Source organism: Eubalaena glacialis, chromosome 14 (genome assembly GCF_028564815.1).
Source record: "Eubalaena glacialis isolate mEubGla1 chromosome 14, mEubGla1.1.hap2.+ XY, whole genome shotgun sequence".
In the NCBI taxonomy this organism is placed as follows: domain Eukaryota; kingdom Metazoa; phylum Chordata; class Mammalia; order Artiodactyla; family Balaenidae; genus Eubalaena; species Eubalaena glacialis.
The window spans coordinates 39,459,801-39,484,396 of record NC_083729.1 but is presented as its reverse complement, the minus strand read 5'-3'; the positions used below and the strand labels follow the sequence as shown (position 1 = coordinate 39,484,396).

At 44.1% G+C, this 24,596-nt stretch overlaps 1 protein-coding gene across 1 annotated transcript; it reads left to right on the top strand.

Moving 5' to 3' along the window:
• Positions 1-14,391: 14,391 nt before the first annotated feature.
• MCFD2 (multiple coagulation factor deficiency 2, ER cargo receptor complex subunit) lies at positions 14,392-23,940 on the top strand (the record flags this gene model as incomplete). Its single annotated transcript, XM_061210884.1, has 4 exons — positions 14,392-14,490; positions 19,973-20,133; positions 20,893-21,052; positions 22,428-23,940. Coding segments are annotated over 4 exons (549 nt in total), but the record flags the coding sequence as incomplete, so codon positions are not given.
• Positions 23,941-24,596: the final 656 nt, after the last annotated feature.

The window sequence follows — 24,596 nt, the reverse complement described above, 5'->3', positions numbered from 1 at the left end:
TGAATGGATACAAAAACAAGACCTGTATATATGCTGTCTATAAGAGACCCACTTCAGACCTAGGGACACATACAGACTGAAAGTGAGGGGATGGAAAAAGATATTCCATGCAAATGGAAATCAAAAGAAAGCTGGAGTAGCAATTCTTATATCAGACAAAATAGACTTTAAAATAAAGACTATTACAAGAGACAAAGACGGACACTATATAATGATCAAGGGATCGATCCAAGAAGAAGGTATAACAATTGTAAATATTTATGCACCCAACATAGGAGCACCTCAATACATAAGGCAAATACTAACAGCCATAAAAGGGGAAATCGACAGTAACACAATCATAGTAGGGGACTTTAACACCCCACTTTCACCAATGGACAGATCATCCAAAATGAAAATAAATAAGGAAACACAAGCTTTAAATGATACATTAAACAAGATGGACTTAATTGATATTTATAGGCCATTCTACCCAAAAACAACAGAAAACACGTTTTTCTCAAGTGCTCATGGAACATTCTCCAGGATAGATCATATCTTGGGTCACAAATCAAGCCTTGGTAAATTTAAGAAAATTGAAATTGTATCAAGTATCTTTTCTGACCACAACGCTATGAGACTAGATATCAATTACAGGAAAAGATCTGTAAAAAATACAAACACATGGAGGCTACACAATACACTACTTAATAACGAAGCGATCCCTGAAGAAATCAAAGGGGAAATCAAAAAATACCTAGAAACAAATGACAATGGAGACACGACGACCCAAAACCTATGGGATGCAGCAAAAGCAGTTCTAAGAGGGAAGTTTATAGCAATACAAGCCTACATCAAGAAACAGGAAACATCTCGAATAAACAACCTAACCTTGCACCTAAAGCAATTAGAGAAAGAAGAACAAAAAAACCCCAAAGCTAGCAGAAGGAAAGAAATCATAAAGATCAGATCAGAAATAAATGAAAAAGAAATGAAGGAGACAATAGCAAAGATCAATAAAACTAAAAGCTGGTTCTTTGAGAAGATAAACAAAACTGATAAACCATTAGCCAGACTCATCAAGAGAAAAAGGGAGAAGACTCAAATCAATAGGATTAGAAATGAAAAAGCAGAAGTAACTACTGACACTGCAGAAATACAAACGATCATGAGAGATTACTACAAGCAACTCTATGCCAATAAAATGGACAACCTGGAAGAAATGGACAAATTCTTAGAAATGCACAACCTGCCGAGACTGAACCAGGAAGAAACAGAAAATATGAACAGACCAATCACAAGCACTGAAATTGAAACTGTGATTAAAAATCGTCCAACACACAAAAGCCCAGGACCAGATGGCTTCACAGGCGAATTCTATCAAACATTTAGAGAAGAGCTAACACCTATCCTTCTCAAACTCTTCCAAAATATTGCAGAGGGAGGAACACTCCCCAACTCATTCTACGAGGCCACCATCACCCTGATACCAAAACTAGACAAAGATGTCACAAAGAAAGAAAACTACAGGCCAATATCACTGATGAACATAGATGCAAAAATCCTCAACAAAATACTAGCAAACAGAATCCAACAGCACATTAAAAGGATCATACATCATGATCAAGTGGGGTTTATTCCAGGAATGCAAGGATTCTTCAATATACACAAATCAATCAACGTGATACATCATATTAACAAATTGAAGGAGAAAAACCATATGATCATCTCAATAGATGCAGAGAAAGCTTTCAACAAAATTCAACACCCATTTATGATAAAAGCCCTGCAGAAAGTAGGCATAGAGGGAACTTTCCTCAACATAATAAAGGCCATATATGACAAACCCACAGCCAACATTGTCCTCAATGGTGAAAAACTGAAACCATTTCCACTAAGATCAGGAACAAGACAAGGTTGCCCACTCTCACCACTATTATTCAACATAGTTTTGGAAGTGTTAGCCACAGCAATCAGAGAAGAAAAAGAAATAAAAGGAATCCAAATCGGAAAAGAAGAAGTAAAGCTGTCACTGTTTGCAGATGACATGATACTATACATAGAGAATCCTAAAGATGCTACCAGAAAACTACTAGAGCTAATCAATGAATTTGGTAAAGTAGCAGGATACAAAATTAATGCACAGAAATCTCTTGCATTCCTATACACTAATGATGAAAAATCTGAAAGTGAAATTAAGAAAACACTCCTGTTTACCACTGCAACAAAAAGAATAAAATATCTAGGAATAAACCTACCTAAGGAGACAAAAGACCTGTATGCAGAAAATTATAAGACGCTGATGAAAGAAATTAAAGATGATACAAATAGATGGAGAGATATACCATGTTCTTGGATTGGAAGAATCAACATTGTGAAAATGACTCTGCTACCCAAAGCAATCTACAGATTCAATGCAATCCCTATCAAACTACCACTGGCATTTTTCACAGAACTAGAACAAAAAATTTCACAATTTGTATGGAAACACAAAAGACCCCGAATAGCCAAAGCAATCTTGAGAACGAAAAATGGAGATGGAGGAATTAGGCTCCCTGACTTCAGACTATATTACAAAGCTACAGTGATCAAGACAGTTTGGTACTGGCACAAAAACAGAAACATAGATCAATGGAACAGGATAGAAAGCCCAGAGATAAACCCACGTACATATGGTCACCTTATCTTTGATAAAGGAGGCAAGCGTATACAGTGGAGAAAAGACAGCCTCTTCAAGAAGTGGTGCTGGGAAAACTGGACAGGTACATGTAAAAGTATGAAATTAGAACACTCCCTAACACCATACACAAAAATAAACTCAAAATGGATTAAAGACCTAAGTGTAAGGCCAGACACTATCAAACTCTTAGAGGAAAACATAGGCAGAACACTCTATGACATAAATCACAGCAAGATCCTTTTTGACCCAACTCCTAGAGAAATGGAAATAAAAACACAAATAAACAAATGGGACCTAATGAAACTTAAAAGCTTTTGCACAGCAAAGGATACCATAAACAAGACCAAAAGACAACCCTCAGAATGGGAGAAAATATTTGCAAATGAAGCAACTGACAAAGGATTAATCTCCAAGATTTACAAGCAGCTCATGCAGCTCAATAACAAAAAAAAACAAACAACCCAATCCAAAAATGGGCAGAAGACCTAAATAGACATTTCTCCAAAGAAGATATACAGATTGCCAACAGACACATGAAAGAATGCTCAACATCATTAATCATTAGAGAAATGCAAATCAAAACTACAATGAGATATCATCTCACACCGGTCAGAATGGCCATCATCAAAAAATCTAGAAACGATAAATGCTGGAGAGGGTGTGGAGAAAAGGGAACCCTCTTGCACTGCTGGTGGGAATGTAAATTGATACAGCCACTATGGAGAACAGTATGGAGGTTCCTTAAAAAACTAAAAATAGAACTACCATACGACCCAGCAATCCCACTACTGGGCATATACCCTGAGAAAACCATAATTCAAAAAGGGTCATGTACCAAAATGTTCATTGCAGCTCTATTTACAATAGCCAGGACATGGAAGCAACCTAAGTGCCCATCATCGGATGAATGGATAAAGAAGATGTGGCACATATATACAATGGAATATTACTCAGTCATAAAAAGAAACGAAATGGAGGTATTTGTAGTGAGGTGGATGGAGTTAGAGTCTGTCATACAGAGTGAAGTAAGTCAGAAAGAGAAAAACAAATACAGTATGCTAACACATATATATGGAATCTAAGGGAAAAAAAAAAAAAAGGTCATGAAGAACCTAGTGGCAAGACGGGAATAAAGACACAGACCTACTAGAGAATGGACTTGAGGATATGGGGAGGGGGAGGGGTAAGATCGGACAGGGTGAGAGAGTGTCATGGACATATATACACTACCAAATATAAAATAGATAGCTAGTGGGAAGCAGCCGCATAGCACAGGGAGATCAGCTCGGTGCTTTGTGACCAACTAGAGGGGTGGGATAGGGAGGGTGGGAGGGAGGGAGACGCAAGAGGGAAGAGATATGGGAACATATGTATATGTATAACTGATTCACTTAGTTATAAAGCAGAAACTAACACACCATTGTAAAGCAATTATACTCCAATAAAGATGTTAAAAAAAAAAAAAGAAACCATTACTGGGACTTCCCTGGTGGCACAGTGGTTAAGAATCTGCTTGCCAATGCAGGAGACACGGGTTCGATCCCTGGTCTGGGAAGATGCCACATGCCGCGGAGCAACTAAGCCCATGCGCCACAACTACTGAGCCTGTGCTCTAGAGCCCATGCGCCACAACTACTGAGCCCACATGCTGCAACTACGGAAGCCCACGCGCCTAGAGCCCATGCTCTGCAACAAGAGAAGCCACTGCAATCAGAAGCCTGCGCACTGCAACCAAGAGTAACCCCCGCTCGCCACAACTAGAGAAACCCCGCATGCAGCAATGAAGACCCAATGCAACCAAAAATGAAACAAAATTTTAAAAAATTTAAAAATTAAAAATTTTTAATAATAAAAAAAAATAAAATAAGAATCCATTACTATAGCGACCCATATGTCAGAGGTTTTATCTGGAGGGGGTGGTTAAAGGAATCTTATGATATATTGCCCAAGCTACAGTGAAGCTTGGAGCGTATGCAATTTGCAAGAACAATTAAAGCAAGCCTGATTAGTGAAGGCAGGTTACAAGTTATTATTTATTAAGCAAGTTATAGTTCAAGGATTCTAATTGATGACTGCCCTCAGTTTCAAGACTATTAAAAAGTATGCTTAAAATAATTAGACTTATCCCTAAGTATTTTATGTTTTGGGATGCTGTTGAAATGGTATTTTAAAAATTTCATTTTCTACATGTTCATTGTTAACATACAGAAATAACATTGATTATTGTATATTGACCTGCAGCCTGTGGCCTTGCTAAATTTACTTAATAGTTCTAGTAGTTCTTTTGTAGATTCTTTAGAAGGATTTTCTATCTGCATGATCATGTTATCTGTGAGTAAAGACCATTTTCCTTTTTCCTTTCCAATCTGTGTGGCTTTTATATCTTTTTTTGCAGTGGCTTAAAGCTCTAGTATAATGGTCGATAGAAGTGTTGAAGGTGGACATCCTTGCTTTGTTCCTGATGTTAGGGGTAAAGTATTCGGTCTTCCGCTACAAGAACATTAACTGTGGGTTTTTGTTTTTTAATATTTATTTATTTATTTGGCTGCGCTGGGTCTCAGTTGTAGCACTCAGGATCTTTGTTGCCGCATGTGAGATCTTCCTCGCAGCATGCGGGATCTTTTCAGTTGTGGCATGCGGAATCTAGTTCCCTGACCAGGGATCGAACCTGGGCCCCCTGCATTGGGAACATGGAGTCTTAACCACTGGACCACCAGGGATGTCCCAACTGTGGGTTTTTAATAGATGCCCTTTATCAGGTTGAGAGACTACTTTTCTGTTTCTAGTTTGCAGAACATTTTTATTATGAACAGGTATTGACTTTTGTCAAACACCTTTTTTCCCCATCTTTTCAGATGATCGTAAGATCGCTTTTCTTACGATAATGTATTTATTTCTTTATTTAGACACTGAAGGAAAAGAGCTCTGAACCTGAAGTTTTATATACAATTCAGCCAAATTTTCATTTCAATGAGAGAAAGTAATAAGAACGTTCTCAGGCACACAAGGCCTCAGAAGTTTAACACACAAAAATCCACAATGAAAATACCTTTAAAAGAAGTGTTTATGTAAGAGAAACAAATCCAGGAGAACCTTCAAGAGATACGAGATGTCAGGGTGATCAAATATTTTGATAAATTTATTGCTGTTTAAAAAAATTAAAAAGCTAAGACTAAAGAAGAGAATGTTTATCCAAAATAACTAATGTCAAAAATTCCAAACAAGAACAACATGATGGGGGAGGAGAGGGAGACAAAAGGGATATTAAAAAATGCATTTGACTTGTTAGGAGGAAGGTATATATACTTAGAAGTTTAAGAAACCAACAGTTGTGGGAATTTTCATCAGGAGTTATGTGTTCTTTGATAATAGTCAGGGATGGAAGAAGTGGGGTCATTAAATACAGATGGGTATCATTCCCACCACCCCAGTTTATAGTATATCTGAAAAAGAACATCCCAAGAGAAGCCAGAATTCCAAACTTTTAGCACCATGTTTTGCCCCTATCAGAAATATGAAGAAGAGACGGAGAAATACAAAACCCTACCCCACTGCCTTGACTAAGCAGATTTTACTGACATCAGTATTTTGAATTGCCCCCTTTGTGGTTATCCTGAGGTTCTTATACCCTGGGACAATGCATCTTAGTAAGATTCAGGGTGGCATTTCATTGTTTAAAGGGGGGAGGGAACATGACTGTGAAAGGGACAAACGGCGTGATGTTCTAAGGCAGGTCCTTATCAGGCAGGTCAGTTTTAGTGGAGAGCGTAGAAAAACGGACAAGCTGGAAAGTAATCTCTAAAACTACCCGTGCCTGAGCACCCTTGGAATATCTGCATGTACCCTCTAGTACTCATGCTCTGTATGAACAGTGATGGGTCATTATGAATGAATGGAGAATCTTTTAAAAATGAATTTAAAAAATCACCCACCCAGAATTTAAAAATCTTGCCTCAAACGAGTCAGAGCCTCTAAAAATGTCCTAAAAGATCTCTTTTGTCTTAGAGCTGCTGAACATAAGCAGCTAAAATCCAGATGCAGTGTCTGATACTGTGGTAATCTATATTATAACGTAAGATGAATTTACAAACTGTCAACTTAAAAAATGCACAACGTAAAAAAGTTGTGAGTTAGGTTTTATTCAGGGAACTTACTGAGGACTATAGCCTGAGAAATGGCCTCTCAGTAGTTCTGAGGACACTACCCTGAAGAGGGAGGGAAGAGCCGGTGTATATATATATATATATATATATATATATATATATATATTAATTTTTCAGCCGGGAATACCTATAGTCAAGCATACATCTTCGTAAAAGATTACTGCTAAAGACAAAGAACGGATATCTATGTCTGGGAAGATGCAAGAATCTGGGGTCACTGAAATTCTTCCTCAAATGTGCGTCTTAATTATCTAGGGTCCTGTGTATCCAAAGCACAGAATGTCTCATCCTGTTTTTCCCGTCAGGAATTCTGCTCAGGGTGCACCACTGGTGGACAACTATAGTGGGTTACGACTTAACCCTTTGTATAAGGGGATGATGAGTGACACCCTTTGTTCTTTTTGTTTACAAAACGAATCCTGTCTCTTACGAGAAAGTTATGGCATTGATGAAGAACATATGGGACCTTGGGAATTAGAATGGGGGAATCTAGGTGGATTTCAATCTGAGTACCTGGCATTCCTAAAACTCACTGGGTCTCCCTTCCCAGTAGAGGCAGCTTCTTCCTTCCATCCTCTGATCCCTTGCTGGTACTCTCTATTAGCTGAGCCAGCAGGAAGCCAGCTGACAGGGAAGGCTAGGAAATGCAACCCACTGGGGTCAGCCCGCTTGTGATGCAGAACACAAGAGGGGAAGAGTGAGGAATGGCTCTGGAGGCAAATACGCCCAGGACAGGACACCCCTGTGCTTTCTGCATGTGCCACTAATGTCCAAAGTCCTGCCATGGCCTCTCTCTGTCAGGTGGATCTACTTTGCATTTTCCTCATCCCAGGTCTCAGCTGGTGTGCTTTGCTCTCACACCCAGCCCTCTTGGAGGGCTTTGGAAGTCCTGCCTCCTTTGGCTGAACCATGCTGGGGTTTGAGGGCTTGAGGATGCTCTCAGGCCCATCTTCCTAGACATCACTCTCAGAATTGCTTCTCCATTGTTCAGGTTCCATACTGGGCCCCACGGGGCTTGCCATCTCCTGGAAAACACCCAAGGGAAAGTGGGGACTCTACCCTGGTCTCCTCTCAAACCTAACCCAAGTCACGAGCCCTTGAACCAGCTTGGGATCATTTTTAAAGGGATTCTGCCCAAAAGAGTATCTGTTGGACTGCTAGGGAAAACCAGATATTGAGAGAGGACCAGGAGCCTTCCAAAAGAGAGGTGCTGCCCATGTCAGGGGGAGTGCAGTGAGGGGTCCAGCAGGGGAGCCACACAAAGGCACTCAGCATTATACATCAGTCAGATGGAGTGGGGAAAGAAGAGCCGACTTACCGTACCACTTAAGTAACAACTTCCTTATCCCCCTTACCACTCTCCAGTCCATCCCCCCACTCAACCCTCGTGTGGTCATAAACAGCAGCTAGCGAGATGGGGAAGATTTGGTGATTGAGAGAGAGGAACTTGGTTTTTTATTAGACAATTTTCTGTTCTACTTTTTTCTAGCCACATCCATGTGTAACTTAGGTGCAAAAATTTTTTTAATTAAAATTCATGAAATGTACATTAACCATTGTATATAATCAAATAATTATGCAGACCGTACCACTCTAAATGAACAATCTCCAATTTCAACTGAGCCTTCAACTCAGGCCAGGAAGTCTTCTATCTCCTCTAGGCAGCTTGCTTTCCCAGTTACACAATGATGATTTCAAACTTTGACCCACTCAATCTACCTGCCCTTCCCCCAATCACGGCACTCTCAGAAAATAGCCATGCCTCCCAAATTTCAGGCTAACACCCATCTGGGCTGGGTGTTATCCATTCTCTCCTGCCTCCTCAATAACCTTGTTCTTTCAGTTTTGTCCATTCTGCTCTTTTCAGTCTCATTTTTGCTGGCTCCTTCCCAAAAGGATTTAAACATGCACAAGGCCCTCCACCTTAAAGACAACACTTCTGGATGCTGTGTCCCCCTCTAGCTACTCTCCTTTCCCTCACAGCCAAGCATGAAAGGCTTGCCCATACTTGCCGTACCCAGTCTTACCCACCAGCCACTCACCACCCACTATACGTTGGCTGCTGCCCAGCACTCCACATAAACTGCTCTCTGAGCCCCCAGTGACCTCATACTGATAAATCCAGTTCACATCTGAGTCCACATCTTGCTTGACCTCTGTATCACTTGAGAATGCTTTGGATTGCAAGTAACTGTCTTAGAGTGGCTTAAACAAATAGGAGTTCTCTGCACATAACAGGATATCTGGAAGTAAGCAGCTGCTGGTGCTGGTTCAGTGGCCCACAGCGTTAGGGCAGCCTTTCTAAATTCTCTCCCACTTCCGTCCATGATTGGGGATGACTGCTGAGACGGTACGTCCCCATTCAGGGCTGGAGGAAGGGGAAAGGTCTGCACCCGTCACTTGTCTCTTTTATCAGAAAAGCAAGATTTCCCAAGTTCCCCTTCTGTCTCATTGCCCAGAACTATGTTACCTGGCCATCTAGCTGCAGAAAAGATGGGGAAGTGAGTGTTTAACGTTTTTTAGCCTTCATTGTGGAGACAGACAAGAGAGAAGGGTGTTGAAAATGGAAACTGGGCTACCACCGACTCAAACTCATCAGCGTTGGCCCGGTGTAGCTCTTTGGTTACCTGAAACCCATGCGCATCCCTCTTTCTCACATACACATCTGACATGCGGGGCGCTCACTCCATAAAGGAGGTAATCCTAAAGTCCCAGCCAGCTCCTACATACAGCTGGGAGTCCAGGTACTCTGTGTACTGTGCAGGCCCCTTTCAGGTCCAGATGTGGCTTCTCATGGTTGGATGATTTAAGCTAAGACAAGTTCATTTTCCGCTAAAATGAGAAAGATGGGACGTACCAAGTGTTGGAGAGAATGGGGACCAATAGAACTCTTGCTGGAGTGTAAACTGACACAGCCACTTGGAAAAACTTTTGGCACTATCTAATATAGCTGAACATCTGCGTTCCTAGGAGCCAGCAGTTCTACTCCTAGGTTAATACCTGACAGAGACCTGAACAGATGTGCAAGAAAAGACATGTTCTACAATGTTGAAGTAGCATAATTTATAACAACCTAAAATTGGAAACCACCCAGATATCCACTGACAGTAGAAGGGAAAAGAGAATAGCATACAGAGAGGAGAATGAATGCTCTAAATCTACACACTATGAATGAATCTCAAAATAATGTTGAGTAAAAGAAGCCATAGATAAAAGAGTATGTACTGTGTGATTCCATTTATAGAAAATACAGAAACAGGTAAAACTGCTCTGTGGTATTAGAAGTCAGGATAGCAATTACCTTTTAGGAAGAGGGTGGTGCTTGGAAGGGAGCACAAGCGGGTCTCCTAGGGTGTTGGTAATGTTCTGTTTCTTGATCTGGGTGCTGGTTATATGGGGGTGTTCAATTTCCAAAAATTTATTGAGCTGTATGCTTTTCTGTATGGGTACTTCTGTGTATACTATTCTGAAATAATAGAAAAAACCCCATATATTTACATATATGCCCCTGGTTCCTGGCACAGAGCTTCTAAAACCCTTGTAATTTCATAAGTGATAAGAACACTAGGAGCATCTTTTGTTCTAATATTTGGCCTTTGACCCTGGTTCCTGACAGTTTTTAAATCCTTTGGAATTTCCTTGGTGATAGGAGTGTCCTTTGTTCTAATGTGGCGACCCTTGGTGGGCCCCTGGATGGCTTCAGGATGGGTCTGATCACCAGAAAGACCAAATCATGATTAGACACTTTGAGCTTTTAGCTCCACCCACTATCCTCCAAGAAGGGGAGAGGGACTGGAGATTGAATTAGTGATCAATTATGCCTATGTGAGGAAGCCTCCATAAAAATCCCAATAGTACAGGGTTCGGAGAGCTTCTGGGTTGGTGGAACACATCCAGGTGTCTGCAGGATGGGGCACCCCAGCTCCAAAGGGACAGAAGCTCCTGTGCTTGGGACCCTTCCAGACCTCACCCTATGTATTTCTTCATCTGACTGTTCATCTGTACCCGTTATGATATCCTGTATTATATAATAAACTGGTAAATGTAAGTAAGTGTTTCCCTGAGTTCTGTGAGCTGTTCTAGCAAGTGATCAAATCCCCGGAGGGAGTCATGGGAGCCTTCAATTTGTAAAGTCGGACAGAAGTCATGGGTAACCTGGGGACCTACTAATTGCGCTTGGCATCTGAAGTGGGCGGCAGTCTTATGGGGCTGAGCCCTTTACCTGTGGGGACTGTACTAACTTCAGTTAGTGTCAGAATTGAATTGCATTGTAGGACACTCAGCTGGTGTTGCAAGGAATTGCTTGGTGTGGGGAAAAACCACACACCTGCTGTCAGAAGTATTGTGTGTGTGAGTAAAGGGAAACAGAAGTGTGTTTTTTCTAAACAACCGTGTATCAATAAAATGTAAAAAACAAAACCAAACAAAAAATAAGGGAAACACATTCAATGCACAATGTGAAAAAATAAATAAATGCTTCCTTTCAGAAAAAAAGAATGGAAAATACGTAGTATCCCCCAGTCAGTGGCAGTGTATTAAGTTCTTGTTGGGAAATCTGGCAGCCCTTCCCTTGTTTAAACAGGAACAGACCAATGTTGACCAGGCTTGAGATTTTAGGGACACATGATTCCCTCAATCATTTGTTAGGCTTCTGGTCAATTCCATACATGAGTAATCACAATCAAAAAACTTATCTAGGGAGTCTTTAAATGGTTTTCTAATGAAAGATTATATTTTCCCCCCCAATTAATTAATATATTTACTTGCTTTTTAAAAAATTAAAGCCAAACAAAAAGATATAAAATGAGGTCTTTTTCTCACCTCTGTTCTCTTTTATTAGTTTCTTGTGTATACCTCAAATGTTTCTTTCTGCAAAACAAGCAAAACCAACTATTAGAATATTTAAGTCTTCGAGGGGCTGGTATCTGTGTGCTTAATTGCAGTGGAGACAATTCAAAACAAAGCAGGTAGAGAAGCCACCTATAGTCCATCTTTGCTACCTTGGGCCTCCATCTTCTCTCCTGATAAAGCTGCCTCTTCCCTGTCTCCATTTGTGCTGGCTTCAGCTTGGGTATTTAAAGAAAATTGTTTATTTCAACCCAGCAAGTCTCCAAATTGTGGGACTCAGCTAATTTAGGTTGTAAACTGCAGGTAAGATGTTCCTTTCCCACCAAGGCCTTATTTTCTTTCATCTCTGCTTTCCAATCAGTTATCTCTAATCTGGATTTGCCACTCTCTTGAAGGACTTTGCTGAAAGTTACTTAATAAAGGGGAAAAAAAAAAAAAGCCAACAGTCACAAATGTTCTGTATTGTTCCTGAGATTTCTCCTGCAATACAACTTTGGTTGGCATGTGGGTTTTTCCCAAGGTCCAGCAAGTGACAGCAGTTCAACAGTTTAACTACTGCTTAACATGTTGGTCACCAACTTTCCATTTGGAATAGAGTCTTTACCACTGGCTACCTTAACCTTCTGTTAGCCAATTTCACATTTTAGTATCTGTTTTTTTGTGTCCTACTTCTGGTACCAAGTTATTTGCCTGTTAGGAATGGGTTCAGCTACAAGTTATAGAACGCTCACCTATAAATGGCTTAAACAATTGATTCACGGACTAAAATGGGGCAAGAATGAAGGTAGGTAGCAGATGATAGTTTCCTGGATGTCAATTATACCTCAATAAAGTTGAGGGGGCAAAAAGGATAGCTCCTCGAATTTGGCTTGAACAACTAAATGGATGGCAGTGATATTCACTAAAATGGGAAAAACAGAGAGGTACACGTTTGGGGGTGAAAATTAATATTTTGGTGGGCCAAGTTAAGTTTGTGATGCCAGTTAGACACTCGTGTGGAGATGTCAAGTAAGCAGTTGTTTAGAGGAGTCAGGACTTACAGGCAGAGGTCATTGTTAGAGATCTACCTTTTGGAGTCATCTGCTTGCAAATGGCAGCTAAAACTATATGACTAGATGAAATCACAGAAGGAGAGTGGGTAGGGAGACAAAGAAGGGGACTAAGGATAGAACACTAAGCACTTTGATATTTACAGGTTGAGCAGAAGATGAGAAGTCAGTGAAAAGAACCCAAGAAAGAATAGTCAATGAGGTAGGAGGAGGACCAAGAGTACATGGCAGCAGAAAACAAGAGAAGAAGGTGTTTCAAAGTGGGGATGGCTGACTGTGAGGAACAGTACTGAGAGGGCAAGTAAAAACAGAGAAGGAGAAGCACCACTGAATTTGCATGGAGATTGTAGTTTCAGCAGTGTAGTGGGGAAGAAACCAGAGCAAGATTACATGATCGTGGGGATGGGCTATCAGAGGGGGAGTAACTGGTGATTCGAGAGAGAGAGAGAGAGACAGAGAGAGAGAGAGAGAGAGAGAGGACATAGGATAAGATCCATAGAAAAAGTGTAAGCGTTGGTTAAATAGAATGAGAATGCTTTATCCATCAGACACTGAGCTTGTTGAAGGAAGAGACCATATCTTGTTTGTATTTGTTTCTCTGGTAACTCCTAGCGCAGTGCCTAGTACCTAGGAGGTACTCAAGAAATGTTACTGAATTAATGAATAAATGAGCAAATGGAAGAATGGATGGATGGCAGAGGGAGGGCTGAAAAATGAACTAGATCTAACTAACTCAAACTTCAGGGTAAGGAAAGGGGAAGGAGCCTGGAATTAATAGGGTTTCTTCTATCCTACAAAGCCCCTGCTCTCTTGCCACAATGGTCAGGGAAGGGAGGAAATAAAGATTTCTGAACGTCAATGGAAAAACAGTGCCTTCTCTGGGCTATTAAGCTATTAAGTGGTTCTTGATCCTAGACCCTGTTTTCACCATCCATGTTTCTTTCTTCATTCTGCCAACACATAAAGAGATAGGAAGCCCGGGTGCCTTGTTCTCCCAGTTCCCAGACACCCAACATGGTCCTCTCAACCAAGTCCCTGCATCTTCTTCAGTCCCTGGCTGAGCCCCCAGCAGTTCCATATTTCCTGGGGTTATTTGGAATTTTTCCTTAGAGATGCATCTTACCTATCTAAAGATCAGTATATCCGAAGTACAGAAAGTTTCCTGTTTTCCTCCATCCTGAATTCCCCTCGGGGCACACTGTTGGTGGTCAATTGCAGTGGCTAATGGCTTGATCCTTGTAGAACTGGAATGGCACGCAACATTTTTTTTCTTTACGCTATTATCTTTCTTCCCAACTTGCAGTCAGAAGAGCCCAGGAACCTGTAAATGTGGAGGTGGAGGTGGAGTTGGAGCTGAAAGCCAGTTTTGACACCCGCTGCATCCGCTTTCGCCACCTTAGGTCCTCGCCCTACTACGTCCCTGGGGGCTTCCGGGGTTGCCTAGCAACCTGCGGGGACTCTGGGGGTTCAGGTGGCCTAACCGAGTGTCGCCCTCGGGAAGGTAGGCAGAAGAAACGCCTCCGCCCAGCCCTTACTGGGCCTGAGCCCGTTACACGCGGAATCACCCCAGCGGCCCACACTACCAGGCGCCGGCCAGGGGCGGGGCCCGCGGCGCCAATGGGCGGGCGGAAGGGGCGCGCGTGCGCACAGCGGGACGGGGGGGGGGTGGGGCGGGGCCGAGAAAAAGCGTTCTGAGGACGGGTGCTGGCGAGGCTCACGCCGTAGGGCTTCGTGTCCGGTGAAAGCTGTTTGGCTGCTGCTGGCTGCGAGGGTGAGTGAACCAGGGAGCAGCCGCAATCCGGCTGCGGCCTGTGAGGCCTGTGACCCGACCTTGGAGGAGGAAGTCCGTGGGGCGGCATTCAGGGGTCCGCAGCGGGGAGGGATCCCGGCGTCCCTTCGGTGGGCTCGGGGCTTCTGGCTCAGGTTGGGAGGCAGGAGCGGCCTGAGTGAGGGTATCGGACCCCTAGTCGGCCCGGGAAGCTAGCCGACTAGGAGCAGAGCCTCTCCCCCGGGGCAGATGCCCGTAGAGGCTTTAAAGCCTGATGGGCTCGACCGGGGCCGATCTCTGCCCTCTTGGAGGACCTGCCGTGGACCTGCGCGCGGGCCTGAGTCGTAGCTCTCCATCTGCTCCTGTATGCCATCTCCCTCTGTAGGAGACAATAAACAGGTCCTGTCGGGCGGGCGAGCTTGGCCAGGCCGTGCCAGGGTAGTGGGGAGGTGGGGGAAGCTTGTATTCCCCTCTAGTATTCCCTGTCTGGGCATGGCACCCGCCATCCACCCAGTTGCCCAAGCAGAAACCTGGGCGTCATTCTCACCTCCTGCACTCTTTACCCACCCACATCGAATCCATCACAAATCTCTCTGGGATACACCCACTTCTCCACGCCCAGTTCCTCTGCTCTAGCTAGTTCAGGCCACCTTCATCTTTCCCCTGGACTACTCAGTAGCCTCCTGACTGGTCCCCTGTATCCCTTCTCCATCCTCTGTAGTTTGTTATGTAGTGGAAAGCCAGAGTGATGGTCTTAAAACAGAAATCTGATCACGTCACCAGACCTCTCTCCCCATTCCCTTATCGCCCTTCCGTGGATTCCCATTGCTCTTATAAGCTCTTGAACAGGGCTTACAAGGCCCTTCGTGACCTGTCCTCTTTTTACTTTAACTCATCTATCTCCACTATACTGTGTCTTCAACCATATTGAACACTTTTTATTCCCAGATTGGATCAAGTTCCTTCTAGGCTTAGGTGTTTGTTACATTATGTTCCCTCTACCTGAGGTGCTATCCTTTAGCACCTTGAAAAAAATCATCCTTCATGCATTAACCCAGGTGTGGGTTGGGGCTTCTGTGGTACCCCAGGGCTGTCGCATTAACTGGTCTTTCTTTTCCACCAGGCTGTAATCCGTGTGACAGGAGCCTGTCTGGTTCACAGCCCTATCCTTAGAACCTTGTGCAGCACCAAGCTGTTAGTAAAGAGTGTTAGTTAAATGTATAAATGAAGCATGGCAGCTCCCTGGGCTCCCCAAATGAACAAAGAGATCAAGTTATTAAATGCCTGCTTTTTCAGAACCAGTTCTCAATCCCCAACCCATGTAGAGGTTTCTTTGCCTAGGAACCTGGTTCTTTTCTTGCTTTCCAGGACCATGGTAGTTTTAGATGGGGAAATACCAGTCAGGTTTTTCTTTGGCATCGCCTCTGGCTGCAGGATGTGTGGCTGCTTTGAGGTTGATTCTCAGCTGAGGGCCCCAGCATGAGAGAAAAGTGGCTAACAGCTGCTGTGGTTTTTATGGGAGGAAGGCTTGCTGCAAACTCTTAGGTGTTGGTAAGACACAATGATCGTGGGCCAGGCCAAACCACTGGCGGGACAGCTCCAAAGGGAAGTTATTTTTTTTAGCGTAGTCAGAGCCTCTGTGATAGGGAACAACACACCTAGGTTCCAGGATCCACTGCCCTGATTCAGAGTGAAGGTGTGCTCTGCCAGGTCAGCTCAGCACTTTGAAATAAATTCACTAGGGTAAAGGAGAGACAGAGAAAATAGGTTCCCTGTCCTCAGAGAGGGAGAGAAAAGAGAAAAACAAACGGAGCACAATATGTGACCATATGTTAAGGCCAAGTGAGTGTGAGAGACTGCAGACTGAGGTCAGAGGAGGGAACAGTTGGTCTTGGCTGGAAGAACACAGAGGTGACATTTGAATTGGGCCTGGAAGGAACAGGGAGGACGGACATGTGGAAACAGTGGGAACAAATGCTCTGGGACTGGAAGAGGCTGCTGGAGCTGTGAGGGAAGCCCTGTTACAGCCAGGGCACTGCGGGAGCTCCCTACCATCAGTGGTCTAGTGCTTCCTCCCAGGAATGACGCTTCTCCTTGTGAAGGGTGTCTCAATGGTTGTGTTCCACTCTCTCAGAAATCTCTCCTCTGGATTTTTCTCCAGCCTAGCCTTGAATTTCTCAGAGGCCAGTGAGCCCAGGAACTCCTGGGGCTTATCTGCCAAGGTCTTTGCTCATGGCCTTGAGCTAAGTAGTTGGAGTGTGGATGATGCAACTTGTTCTTTCGGTGGAAGGGACTTGCTAATATTTCCTTTTCAATGTGAGTAGTTTAATTTGTTAAGTGGCAGTCAGATTCCCTGCGCTCCTTGTAGCACTTGTAGGGGGGAGTTTCTCTTCTGTGTTTGTAGATTTGACTTTTGTTGTGGTCTAATGGTTAGAAACCTGCCACAGCAGACCAAAATGGGGTAAGTCCAAAATGTATGGTTCTTGACCTTTATCCTGTCTCCTATGAAGAGGGGATAATTTGGACTCAAGCACTTGGTTGCTTTTTGGTGTTATTTGAATAGAACCTCTCCCCCACCTACCCCACCCCTATCTGATATACTAAGTATCCAACCACATAGTTATAGGAAATGGTGCCATGGGTCCGATGACCACTCAGCTCTTCTATCTGATAGATATCTCCAAAAAAAAGTTTCATCCTCAGTTACATTGACATCAAAACTTGGCAGCGTTATCTGTGAAGGTGGTAATCCCCCCAGCTCCCGAGGACCATGGCACACAGGCTGAGAATCACCAGCCTCTGTGCAGGCACTGTGCCCAATGCTGGGGATGTGGATGCAGTCCCCGGCCTCACAGAGCCCAGTTCCGCAGGGGGTACGAGAGGTAATCAGGCATGTTCAAAGTCGTGTGCACAGCTATTGTCAGCGATGGACAGGACCCTTCTGAAGGGAATCACTTAGGAGCATATGGGAAGAACGCCTAAGCCAGACTTGGAATTGAAGAAGGCTTGCTGGAGAAAGAGACATCTAATGCATATGAATCTGAAAGGCTTGGGAGGAACTGGCTTCCCCCTCTGGTCCCTCTTGTCCCAGAACTCTATGGTGTGTGGTCAGAACAAGTTGTTCTTCTCTAGTTGGGGCAGTCTCTGCTGAGAGTAACTTGAGACCTTGTTTTCTGGTACCAGGTACAGTGGCAGTGGCCTCATCAGGGTCTGGACACTTTTATTTGGTAAGATTGGGATGTAGTTTCTGGCTGTTCCTGAATTATTTTGTAGAGATGAGACTTAACTGGAATCCCCCTTTTTATTCCATCCTTATAGTCTGGAACAAAATTATGGGATGAATTGCATTAAATACATATTTGTAAAGACAAAACATGTTTATAGTAGAAATTTTAGAAGCAATAGAAAAGTAAAGAGAAGAAAAATCAAAATCACTCCTAGGGACTTTCCCTGTGGTCCAGTGGTTAAGACTCTGAGCTTCCACTGCAGGGAGCGTGGGTTAGATCCCTGGTCGGGGAACTAAGATCCCACATGGCATGGGCAAAAAAAAAAAAAAAAAAAAAAAAACACTCCTTATCTCATAATTCAGAAAATAATCTCTGTTAATAGTTTTTAGTCATTGTTCTGTGTATGAGAAATATACATACATTGTTTTGGTTTTTACAAAAATGAATTCTTCTTTTTTTTTTTTTTTTAACTGTACCACGTGGCTTGTGGGGTCGTAGTTCCCCATCCAGGGGTTGAATCGGGGCCACAGCCGTGAAAGCACTGAGTCCTAACCACTGGACTGCCAGGGAATTCCCCCAAAATGAATTATTCTTTACAGACTTTTGTAGCCTGCTCTTTTTCTCTTGGTATATATTGAACATCTTTTTGTGTTTCTGTTATGAATTATGACGATTGCATTATGATGTCCCTATTCAGTTGTGAGACTAGATGCTTCTTTTTACACCCTAGAAGTTATAAATCCCAGTGACCATTGTCTCCTTAGGGAGGATACTGCTGATATCCAGCAAAGTGGGTTTGGGAAATTTTCTTAAACATTGTGGGGATGGCATTCTTCCAGGGTCCTACCCTACAGAGCCTTTCAGGGCGGGTGAGAGGGGCTGTAACACCTCAGTGGAGATGGCGGCGGCTTCGGAGCTGAGCTCTGTGTGGCATGTACGAGGGTCTGACTAGTACCTTATGCTTTCTCTTCGCTGCTCTAGGTTTTTTGGCTGCAGCTGGCTCCTTAGAAATCACTGGCCCTTAGTATCCAGGGAAGTGAATGTGTGAGTCAGGTGTTTCCTTTGTGTTGTGTGGAGGTCTCCTGGCTGTCCTTCACCTTCCTTTTTGAGGTCAGTCTGTAAGCCCCTGGAAGGACCAGGACTTTCTGTTTAACAGCAGTTAGTAAAGGCCTGAGCCTTGGTGGGGATATGGGTGGGAACAAAGCACTCCTGCCCTCGGGGAGCTTGCTGTGTAGCCAATTGTGTCTTCTTGTTGACCACGATTCCAAGTCTAGCCAAACCCCAGAAGTACTTGATGGAACCTAATTCCTATGGAACTCTCCTCTCCAGTGCTCTTTCACCTGGTTCAGTTACTTGCCTCCGTCACAGCCCTGGGAGGTGGACAAGGCAAGGGTTAACGTCCTCTTTTCCGTGTCCACCACTGCGGGCCTTGATCTGACCTGCCCCGTTGCTTCCCTCAACCCCTGTCTCTGGACTCACTCCGCCTAATACCTTCCCTACTGTACTGCCAGCTGAGCCACTGTGAAACCAAGCTCTGATCTCGTCTCCCATTCATGAACCCTCAGTGGCTCCCATTTATCCCCAGGAAACTTCAGCCCCCTTGGCCTAGCGGGCAAAGCCACATCCAGCACGGCCTGGTCAACCTCTGCAGCCTGTTGTCCCCCATTCCGTCTACTTCATACCCTCTAAGCTCCAGCCTGACTAAACCACTCGGAATTTCTCTCCCACTTGTCTGCACCTGCCCCTCTGCTCGCACCTTCCCTTCGTCCTTCAGTCCCTGCACATCCACTGCATGCCCATCCATCCGGGCCCTGCTGAAGCCATGTCTGTTAACCTTCTCTGGCTTTCCCTCGCCCAAAGGAAACTTCTTCCTCTGAACTCTCAGAGGGTTTAATCTTTCTTTAGTACACCTCACTTTGTGCCTTGATTCGTGCTCTCAGTAGGAAGTATTTCTCTCGCCAGACTGTAAGCTGCTTGTAGGCAGGAATACTCTCCAAATCCCTATAAGCTCTCATCAAGTTGCTTGGCATTCCGAAGGGGCTTCAGGAAATGTCATGGACCTGCCTTCCCGTTTGAGTGATGGGGACCTGGAGAACGCAAGGTCATCCTGCAGTCTGGTGGCAGAGCTGGCCTGGGCCCAGTCCTCCTCTTTCCCAGCCTTGCTTCTTCACCCAGGTTCCCAGGAGTGCGCTGTGTCAAGTCTTGAAAGAACCTCAGTTCTGGTGTTCTCACCTTCATCTGTGTTCCCCACCTCCCAGGTACCGGTGACCATGAGATCTCTGCAGCTGCTCAGAACCCCCTTCCTGTGCGCCCTGCTCTGGGCCTTTTGTGCCCTGGGTGCCAGGGCCGAGGAGCCCGGGGCCAGCTTCTCCCATCCCGGCAGCGTGGGCCTGGATAAGAGCACAGTGCATGACCAAGAGTACGTATTCAGCCGGGGCTGTGGTCCAGGGGCCTCCTCATCTGCAGCTGCAGCCAACTGCAAAGGCACGCGCAGTCCAACTTTCCTTCTACTATTTGTACGACCCCTTAACATTTTCCAAGGATGATATTTATTCCTTATAGCCACCTGTAAGTCAGGTATTCTTTTTTCACCATCATATCACAGATGGAGGATCTTGAGGCCCAAAAGGGATAAATGACTTGCCTGAATTCATTGTCTGTCTCTTTCACCACAGACAGACGGACAGACAGACAGACACACACACACACACACACACACACACACAGTGGTAGTTGCAGAGTCCAAAATAGAGCTAAGGTTTCTTGCTTCTGACAAGACCTTTTTCTTTTGTATTGGCATGTTCAAACATTGACTCATTTGTTGCCACTTTTGCCCTGGGCCAGTTAGCCTCACACATTATACTCTGTTATCCTTAAATTGGTTTAAGAAAAAAAAATTAATGGCTCCCCAAAATGCTATAACAATATTCTAATAATAAAAAGGAAAAACACCCATAATATTGCCAGCATAACAGATGAACTATTTGATTTTTGTTTTCCCCTGCTCCTTTCAGGGCCTTGCCTGTATCTATCTTCCTTGAGTGTGGTCTGCTACTGTTGATGTTTGTTTTTCTGGGGTGGATGAACTTTAAGATCTTGAACGTTTCAGAGTCCTTAAGATTTTGGTAGGATCCCAGCATCACCACCAAGTGGTCTGAGTCTCACTGTTGGTCTTTAGGCATATCATGGAGCATCTAGAAGGTGTCGTCAACAAACCAGAGGCAGAGATGTCCCCACAAGAACTGCAGCTCCATTATTTCAAAATGCATGATTATGACGGCAATAATTTGCTTGACGGCCTAGAACTCTCCACAGCCATCACTCATGTCCATAAGGAGGTAGGTCAGGCAATGGCTCAGTAGACAGCATCTCGGAAAGGCCTCCCTCTGGTAACTCAGTCCCCGAACTTGATGATCTTCCCCGTCCTTGTGCAGCACTATTGCTGCTTCTCCTTTTTCTGCTCACCCTCTGTTCTGCCTCTTTTCCTGTTCAGCGGTCCTTCTCACACAGGGTGACGGGCTGAGGCAGAAGCCCCAGAGCTTTCCTTGTATCTTTAGCAAGTGCCGCTGGCATTTCTGCTGCACGCCAGCATCTGAGAACCAGCTAAAAGACAGACCACATTCCAAATGCAGAACAGGGGAGAAGTTATCTCATTTGGGAAGAATGGCGAGTCAGGGGACCAAGGGCTCGAGGGATTTGGTGATAATTGAGGGTTTGGGTGATACAGTACGGTGCTCATAGTTTACAAAGCACTTTCCGGCAGGTTAGAGATCTCGTTTGATCACTGCAGTAGCCTGGGAGCAGGAAGGGGCAGGCCTTGTTACTGCCCCCAGTTTGAGAGGTGAGGAAGCTGAAGTTCAGATCTTATGTCTCCAGATCTAATGTCTGTCCCACTGTGCCACACTGTAATCTCTAGAGAGCAGGAGAGGCAAAGTTGGGGAGGGCGTGTGCTCGCACGGCTGCCGGCTGAGCCGGGCGGGGTTTGCTTTGAAGGCTGCGGGGAGCGCTAGGGCTCGCACAGGAGGCTGGCATGACGAGCGCAGGGTCTGCTATGGGAGGCGTACGGGCGGACGCCGGGCAGAGGGACTGGGGTCCAGCAGCCCTGGCAGGCGAGCATGCTGGTGGCGGCAGGAGAGGGAAGGGGGACGTGGGAGAGGAGGCAGGGGAAGAATCAGCCGAGGACGTGAACAGCAGTAACTCAGCGCTCGGCACTGGGAGCAGAAACGCCTTCACCTCAAAGATGGCGACGGGGTCTACTGGTCGGCAGGGCCTTCTTCCTCTTGTTCTGACCCCGAGATGTTGTCTAGCGTGGACTGTTTCCACTTTAGCAGAGCTGACCCTCAGGAGGGCCTGGGCTGTGAGCTTTTCTCTAGCATGGGGCTCCGGGTCCTGGAATCTCTGAAGCTCAGAATTCTGTGTGGACCCAGCTTTCTACAATGAACACGTATGACTTTTGTAATGAGAAAAGAATGAAAAGTAATTTTTAAAACAAATAAGCAAGGGCTTGCTTTGATTGTATCGTCCTTTTAACTGCCAAAAATCATTTCTAAATTGGATTATTATGAATTGACTCTGGATCTGATATGTGGTTTGTGGATTCCTGGAAGTAGAAGTACTACATCTGAAGGAGTTTATTGACATTTTATTTTGGACATTAACCAAGCGCTTCCAGTAAAAGATGCAGCTCATCCTTGTCTAATTTGTACCTTGTAGGAAGGAAATGAACAGACGCCAATGAACGAAGATGAACTGATCAACTTAATAGATGGTGTTTTGAGAGACGATGACAAGAACAATGACGGATACATTGACTATGCCGAGTTCGCAAAATCACTGCAGTAGACACGATGTGGCCACCTCCCAGTTAGATGCAAATGTGAATCATTCTAATGTGATCAAACACTTTCGGTAATGCAAAATAACTCATTTCCAAAATACTGCTACGGTATTTTGGTACAAACCTGTAGCAACTTGTTACACTGGGGTGAGGAAGAGAAATCAAGAGAAATCAAAAAGCAGAGAAATGGGACATACTGTAGTCCCCAAGTACTATTAAATCTCTTATTGGACAAGGGCTTGATTAAAGAATCCTTTTAAGAATATTGGATAATTGGAACTGAGCACTCAGGAACTAGACTGGAGAATGCTGCCAGGCTCTTGGTTTTAATTCATGCTACCTGAAGAGTAAGACAGGCTCTTGCTAACTGGACACACTTTTCAGCAACAGAAGGAATGGAATGAATGCCAGATGTTTCCCCTGGTGGGTCCTGTCTCTTCAGGAAACGTGGTCAGTATTCTGTAAAGTTCCCCTGGCCTAAATGATTACTTGTTCTGGCCAAGGGAGTATTTATTAGGCTATTTCAAAGCCACAGCATCTGTTTCGAAGAATGTCAAATAGTTCAGCTAGCCACAGAGTCTTAAGATTCTGTGTCTCCTGGCACTTTGGAAACAACACACCACTGACCTAAGTGATTCACCTTTTTCAGTTTTTCAATATTTTATAAAACTACTGCCACATCCTTACGCTTTCTTTTATGTCTTCTTCAACCTAGGAGAGACCTCGAGTCTAAAAGTATTCTCTACTTCTCATCATTAGCAAATGTTACAGCTTTCTAAATATGTGTATTTAACTCTTGTTTCTAGGGTTTTGTTTTGCAGTTTAGAAGCTCTTAGGAATATAAGGACTTTATCCCTTCTGCTTGATACAGCAGGGGTGAACTACTAGCTGGTCTAGCGTAAGTGAGAAGTGTAAAGATTCTTCACCAAGCACAGTGATTAACTCTATGCAAGTTAGATTTAGAAGGAATGTTGTTTAAATTACCTCTTCTAGCCTGAATACATGAATTCTTTCGGATCAGGAAAGATTAGAAAAAGAAGCCTAAAAACTCTTAACATTGTGAATTTCAATAGTAATTGAAAACAAGCAGCGGCAGCAGATTATAATTTGGTTTATGGGATGTGACGCATGTGCTGTGATAGGAAACCTGAAATGATGGTTGAATGGGAAAAAAACTGCATAAAATTTGCTGTAAGATATATAGAGACTTATTTTCTGTACCAAAGTATTCTTATAAGAAAAATAAGTATTTGTAAAAATGGTTTCGTGTCAAGTATTTGTGCAATCAGAGCTGAATTGTAAACTATTCTTGTAATATCTAGTTATTTTGAAAGATTTATATAATGAATTCTGGATATATGACCAATAAAACTGATGAAACAAAAGAAAGAGCAGTTGATCTTGTCCACATAGGCTGCTTCTCCTACCACACGAAGGGTCGGTTGGTTTAATGCAGAAGTTTACACGTGCCTTCTCCATCCCAGGTGCTGGGGCCCTCCCCGGCGCTACCCTGTTCCTTTCTGCAGGGGTAGATTCCCAGGATTCACAGTCACTTTCCCCTTTTAGGCATTTTTTCCTCTGAATGAAATCACTTTTTTGGACCTTCCTTCTCTGGCCAAGTTCAGATTATGACTGCATTCTCTAGCTTAGGAAAATACAAAGTTTTCTCCTTGAGTCTGGTGACTGGTTTTTCTTTGCCAGAAAATTTAATTAGATAGTGTTATTGAAAGCCTCCCTGGCCCAAGCAAAAAGCACAGTCTTCCCTGGCTTTTTGGAAATGACACTTTGTTCTGCCAGTTGAAAAGTGAGCAAGGGAAGAAGTTACCATTGCCTGCCCCACCCCCTGCCTGAAACCCCTTCTTCATCCAGAGCTGCCCTTCTGGATGGATCTAGTGAGCAGGCTCGCGGTTGAAAGGACCTCATACTGTTGGCAACTAGGGAGTGAGGCAGCTGGGGAGCAAGAAGCCGATTCTTACAAGGTAGAGTCACCCAGACCAGACACCTCTTTCCTCCTCCACAGCTGGCTGCTATTTGAAATTATTGCA